General features: G+C 34.0%; 1 protein-coding gene across 2 annotated transcripts; it reads left to right on the top strand.

The window, feature by feature from the left end:
- The first annotated feature begins 982 nt into the window (after positions 1–982).
- Positions 983–5,456, top strand: LOC114391192 (pentatricopeptide repeat-containing protein At2g29760, chloroplastic). 2 transcript variants are annotated; one of them, XM_028352222.1, is made up of 3 exons: positions 983–1,191; positions 1,726–1,769; positions 3,132–5,456. In XM_028352222.1, exons 1-3 carry the CDS (start codon positions 1,038–1,040, stop codon positions 5,274–5,276), a joined length of 2,343 nt encoding a protein of 780 aa, XP_028208023.1. In that variant the 5' UTR covers positions 983–1,037; the 3' UTR covers positions 5,277–5,456. The 2 variants fall into 2 exon arrangements, with proteins under 2 accessions (XP_028208023.1, XP_028208033.1); XM_028352232.1 differs by having other exon boundaries at positions 1,116–1,191; positions 1,726–1,761.
- Positions 5,457–6,737: the final 1,281 nt, after the last annotated feature.

The following is a 6,737-nucleotide window of genomic DNA, read 5'->3' as shown; positions in this document are numbered from 1 at the left end:
ACATTTCATCAATGCGTAAACCCAGTTAAAAAGCAACATCTTCCAAGGTAATTGTGCATTCACCAATTGGAAGATGAAACGTGTATGATCAGGTCTCCACCTTTTCAACCAAAGCAGTCACTAAAGTATCGTCGATCTTAACTTGTCCGAGCTTTGCAACATATGAAAACTTAGCTTCAACCAACAAAGATTCCATTTTGGGATCTGGAGAAGGCATAACTTTAGCATATGACTGGATTATATCGTTTGTTACCTACAAAAATCAAAATAATAGCAACATCATTATTTGTAAATCATAACATAATTAACATTCAATTAAACATAATATATTATATACTTCTCCAAATCTATAAAGGTGTTGTTTCCAAAGAAGAACAGCAGCTGTAGATTCCATAATTTAGGCTTTGGTACTAATGTCAAGAAAAAGTTAAAGAAAAATATATGAGAATGAGAGAAAGTGAGTGTGAGTTAGTGTATATGATGACAATATATGCATTGTATTTATAGAAAAGTTTAAAGTAACACAATTCGTTTGGTGGGATCTTGACCGTTAATTTTATGGGAGAAATCTTGACAATTTAATATGCATTGCTTCAATCGGTGATATCTAGGTTGTTGATAAAAAATAAAAAACCAAGTTATGAGGGAACTAATTTCATAATGTTGATTTGAAGAAAAAACAAGTCATGAAATCGGTGTGCTATAAAAAAAAATAAAACTTTAGTTTAGAAATCGATTCCTTTTAGGCAAAAAAAAAAAAATAATACTATTCACGTGGGGAAATAATTTTTCACTTGTATTATTTACATAAATAATTATTTTTTTTATAATTTTTACGTAAAAACCTGGATGCAATCTAGTTTGTTTTACATTGTCAGTGTGACCATAAATTTTTTAACATATTAAAATTGACATATTTTTATAACAACTATATAAAACAAAAAGTATATAATATAATATACAAGGATAAAAAGCAATTTGAGTTCCACTTCCACACTTTCACGTTCTGGTTCAGTTCTCAATGAAACCATTCTAACATGGGACTGGTAACTGTTCTTCAGCTTCAACTGCAGCCATCATTATCGTTCTCCCTTGATTTTGGTGGAAGGTTTTCATGCTCCTCAACCTCAAACTCCACACTTCTAAGGGTTTCTGTCAAGTGCTCTGCTCTTTCAACACCGTTATCGTTAGGTGACTTTCTTGTTGCTATAAATATGCAGAAACTTCAAATAAGAATTTTCTCAAGTTTCAATATTCTTACCGGGGAAAACACATGTTCGTCTAAATGGGGTTCTGAGTTTCGTGTGTCTTTTATTTTTTATTTTTTTTGGGTAGAATATGTTTTTGCCTGTGCAAATTTAATGCGTCTTTATTTCCTGCATTGACAAAAAACGATGTGTTTTCATCCTTCGTGAAGAACTAAAAACAAGTTTATATTTCAAATTTTCATAGAAATTAAAATTGAATTTCGAGATATTTTGTGGCATAAAAAATATATATATTTTTTATTTGATTCTTCTAACAAATATTGGCATGTATTTGATTTTTTTTTCTCTTTTAAATCTCTAGTTATTGAAGTTCTCTGCTTTTGCTAGTTTTTACTTGACCATGTCAAATAACATGCATCAAGTTAATGGGTTTTCGTCATTTACTTATTGATTTTGTTCCTAGTCTCTGTTTTTTTCTTTCTTTCATGTTTTGATTGTTACTCTTGTATTAATCCAGGCCAAATTGCAATGAATTGTACTGAGGCTGTGAAAGGTGAGAAGGTAATTTCCCTTACTGAGCATAATTTTTATAACGAGCTTTTCCTTTTATCTACTTTTCTACTCAATGGATAAAAGGAATGATTGGACTGCTCCTATTTTTGTGTTTATATGAAGTGGTTGAGCCTACAATCTATGTCAGTGTTTCATTTTTCCTTATTTCTTCTATCTAGTTTTATACAAGTCAATGATTTTTTCTATAGACACGATTCTAGCTTGATTCATGTGGCTAGGCTAACCCCACCTTGTAGAAAAAAGGCTTGATTGTTATTGCTGCTACAGCTGTAGTTCTATCTAGTTTTATTTCACAATGCATGTAGTCTGTTGTTTGTAGTGGTAAAGTAGCCTTAAATTGTGTGCACAAAAAAGGATAAAATTAAAAACCATTGAGGGTGCATATTTTACTGGTGTAGTAAGAACATTGTTTCACTATTTATGTTTTTAGTAGTAAGAATGTATAGAAAAATGAAGTAAATGAAGAGATAGCACTCTTATCTTACCCCCAATATATGCACTCTCACAATATTCTTTGTTTTAGAATTCCTTTGTGCACACAATAGAAGGCTATTTTATCCCTCCAAAATACAATGATAACACCCCAGGACTTTAATTTGCCCTCTGCAAACATATAGCGTGTGTGAAATGAGATTTGTCCATCACCCTTCACATTGATACTTATAAATGTCCCCTTCAAAAGAAAAAGTTCATTCTAGTTTATTTATTTCTAGGATCAAATGGTTCCGTAAAGAAAGTAAGATTGAAGGACTGGCCTTCGATTCTTTTGTCTTTTAATCCTTTTTATCTGTTCTACATATCAGAGTGGCAAAAGTTTGATCAGCTGATATAGTTGAATCTCAAGGCAGTAGAATCCAATTTTATCAAAACTGAGTAGAGATTTACAAGGTCAATTGGTGATTCCTATTTAAACGAATTGATGTCTTTATTTTAGCTGATGTCTGTACACTTTTTCGTTGAATACACCGAGTGTTTGTGTGTCAATTGGAAGTGAATCTCACTTCTTATAGGCCTCTGGAAAGTTACTTCATTTGACTAGGTGGGATTATACAGCATGCTGCTTTGTCTGCTAGAAGTGTTACTGAAGTACCAAGAGTATTAACTTTTTTTATGTATATGGAACCCAAAAAAATCCTATTCTGACATTATATTAAATGCTATTACTTTTAACAATATCTAATGGTTCCTTTCTTAAAGGGCAGATTGTAATCTTGTAGTTTGTTCCAAGAAACAAATTGCTCTAGCATGCCAAATACTTTGTGGCCAGGCTTTTGTGTACTCTTTTCACGTTACAGTTTTGTTGTTGATTTATTGTCCTAATCCTTGTAGTTCTGTCTGTTCTGTGATCAGGGAAATGAAGTGGAGTCAACTAATATACTGGAATTCATTGACCAATGTACAAACACAATGCAGCTAAAGCAAATACATGCTCACATGCTCCGCACATCCCGCTTTTGTGATCCATATACTGCCAGCAAATTGCTGACTGCTTATGCTATCTCATCATGCTCTTGCCTCATATATGCTAAAAATGTGTTTAATCAAATCCCGCAACCAAATCTCTATTGTTGGAACACCCTTATTCGTGGATATGCCTCCAGCTCAGACCCTACTCAGAGTTTCTTGATTTTTTTACATATGCTACATTCCTGTTCAGAATTCCCAAACAAATTCACTTTCCCCTTTCTCTTCAAGGCAGCCTCGCGGCTCAAAGTTCTGCATCTTGGAAGCGTTTTACATGGAATGGTTATTAAGGCATCCTTGTCTTCAGACTTGTTCATACTGAATTCGCTGATAAATTTCTATGGTTCAAGTGGGGCACCGGATTTGGCTCATAGAGTTTTCACCAACATGCCAGGAAAAGATGTCGTTTCTTGGAATGCTATGATAAATGCCTTTGCACTTGGGGGCTTGCCTGATAAGGCATTGCTTTTGTTTCAGGAAATGGAGATGAAAGATGTGAAACCAAATGTTATCACAATGGTTAGTGTTCTTTCAGCTTGTGCAAAGAAGATAGACTTGGAATTTGGAAGGTGGATCTGTTCATATATTGAAAACAATGGGTTTACTGAGCACTTGATTTTGAATAACGCAATGCTTGACATGTATGTTAAATGCGGTTGTATTAATGATGCAAAAGATTTGTTTAATAAGATGTCAGAGAAAGATATTGTTTCTTGGACGACAATGCTTGACGGTCATGCCAAATTAGGAAATTATGATGAGGCTCACTGTATATTTGATGCAATGCCTCATAAATGGACTGCTGCATGGAATGCCCTGATCTCTGCATATGAACAGAATGGAAAGCCTAGGGTGGCTTTGTCACTCTTCCATGAAATGCAGCTCAGTAAGGATGCAAAACCAGATGAAGTTACTCTTATTTGTGCATTGTGTGCTAGTGCCCAGTTGGGGGCAATTGATTTTGGTCACTGGATTCATGTATACATAAAGAAGCATGACATTAATCTAAACTGTCATTTAGCAACCTCTCTCCTTGATATGTATGCTAAATGTGGAAATCTAAATAAGGCGATGGAGGTGTTTCATGCAGTAGAAAGGAAAGATGTGTATGTTTGGAGTGCCATGATTGGTGCTCTGGCGATGTACGGGCAAGGGAAAGCAGCCTTAGATTTGTTCTCAAGCATGTTAGAAGCTTATATCAAGCCAAATGCTGTGACATTTACAAACATATTGTGTGCTTGTAACCATGCAGGACTGGTCAATGAGGGAGAGCAACTTTTTGAACAAATGGAACCATTATACGGTATTGTGCCTCAAATACAACACTACGTTTGCGTGGTTGACATATTTGGACGTGCAGGTCTTCTGGAAAAAGCTGCATCATTCATAGAGAAGATGCCAATACCACCAACTGCTGCTGTGTGGGGAGCTTTGCTCGGGGCCTGTAGTCGCCATGGAAATGTCGAGCTTGCTGAACTTGCTTATCAGAATCTACTTGAATTAGAACCTTGTAACCATGGAGCCTTTGTCCTTTTATCAAATATATATGCTAAAGCAGGGGACTGGGAGAAAGTTTCCAATCTAAGAAAGCTTATGAGAGATTCTGATGTGAAGAAAGAACCTTGGTGTAGCTCAATCGATGTTAATGGTATTGTGCATGAGTTTCTGGTGGGTGATAACTCCCATCCTTTTTCTCAAAAAATCTACTCAAAGTTGGATGAAATTTCAGAAAAGTTTAAGCCAATTGGTTACAAACCAGACATGTCTAACCTTTTGCAACTTAGTGAAGAAGATAACTTAATGGAGCAGTCCCTGAATGTTCATAGCGAAAAATTGGCAATAGCTTTTGGACTTATTAGCACTGCATCGTCTCAACCGATTCGAATAGTGAAGAATATTCGCATTTGTGGAGACTGCCATGCCTTTGCTAAACTTGTTTCTCAACTTTATGATAGAGATATATTGTTGAGAGACCGCTATCGTTTCCATCATTTCAGAGGAGGGAAATGCTCATGCCTGGATTATTGGTGAGTTATGCAATGTTTCACAATGTATAGATGGAGGAGAATGGAGGAAAAGAGGTGGAAGAAGATTTTCATTTCCTAAGTAGGATAATTTTAAAATGTTGAAGCTAAGCCAGCATGTTTCGTCCAAAGGAAATAGCTAATGACAAGTGGTAAATTATGTTAATGATTAAGGGTTAATTGCTTACATGACTTCATTGATTAATCACTAGCATAACCTTCTTGATCATAGTCTAGAATATGACTTCCATCTAAAACTCAAATGCTTGTCCCCAAAACTTGACTTTCTGATTTTTTTAATTAAAAAAATAAATATGACATTTTTTTATGCAAATGTCAATTATAGTATTCTTTCTTGATTATATATAACATCAAAACTGAATCATATGCTGAAATTTTAGGTGTAGTTAACTTTAAACATAGTTATCAAACTCTCGAGTTAACTCGCTAATTCTTACGAGTTTTTGAGTCCACTTACCCTATATGAGTTGACTCGTGTGTAAACTTTTATTTTTAGTAGAATCTAGGTAAATTTGATAAACTCGAAGTAAACTCGGTAGACTCTCGGGTTTATCACCGAGTCAACGAGTAATCAAGTAAAAAAAATTAGACCAAAATATAAGTCATTTTGGGTTGTTTTCTGTCTGTTCAGTGTTAAACATACCTGCATTTAGTGTGTTGTTGAATAAAAAAAAATTTCACCTTTAATAACATCAAATCCTTGTTCTCTAATAACATCAAACTCTCGATGAAAATAATTTACCACAACTATAACATCTGCAAGTTATTATCTAGTAGTAATGCATTACTAGACTTGATTATTTAAGTATTGTAAAATTTATGACTTACTATTTTATTTTATTATATTGTTAAAATGTTCAATTGATAAGTTATTTATAGATGTTTGTTATTATTTTTATATGAAGTGGATTCTTACGAGTTTACGAGTTGAGTCCACGAGTCGAATATATAGAACTCTCATAGGTCTACGCAAACTCTTGAGTTTGATAATCTTGCTTGTATGCTTTCATAACATGACCCAAGAAAACATGTTTGCATATCATGAATTCATAAAGTTAGACTGCAACTCGAATGAAGATAGGTTATACTTGATGTCTTCCAATAATTAGTGTTAGTCTCCCAAAATAATGCATTGTACATATTGCTTCTTGTTTAAGTGGAAAATACTTGAAGTAACAAGTAAAAATAGAAAATTTCTAGAGACACCCAGCAACACGGCGAAAGGGCTAAAATGTCATTCACCTTTTCTACGGATCGGCGATTCGTATGACTCATACGGATTGACGATCCGTATGAGTTTTTTTTTAACTCATGGATTACCAATTCGTATGAGTTTTTTTTAACTCCTACGGATTGTCAATCCGTATAGCCATACAAATTGTTGTATGTTTTAATTTTTTAAAAATTATTTTTTTAAAAAAAATATTTATTTAATTTATTTACAAAA

Source organism: Glycine soja, chromosome 2, assembly GCF_004193775.1.
Source record: "Glycine soja cultivar W05 chromosome 2, ASM419377v2, whole genome shotgun sequence".
NCBI classification, from domain to species: domain Eukaryota; kingdom Viridiplantae; phylum Streptophyta; class Magnoliopsida; order Fabales; family Fabaceae; genus Glycine; species Glycine soja.
The sequence above is the reverse complement of the archived record's forward strand: the minus strand, read 5'-3'. Positions and strand labels throughout refer to the sequence as shown.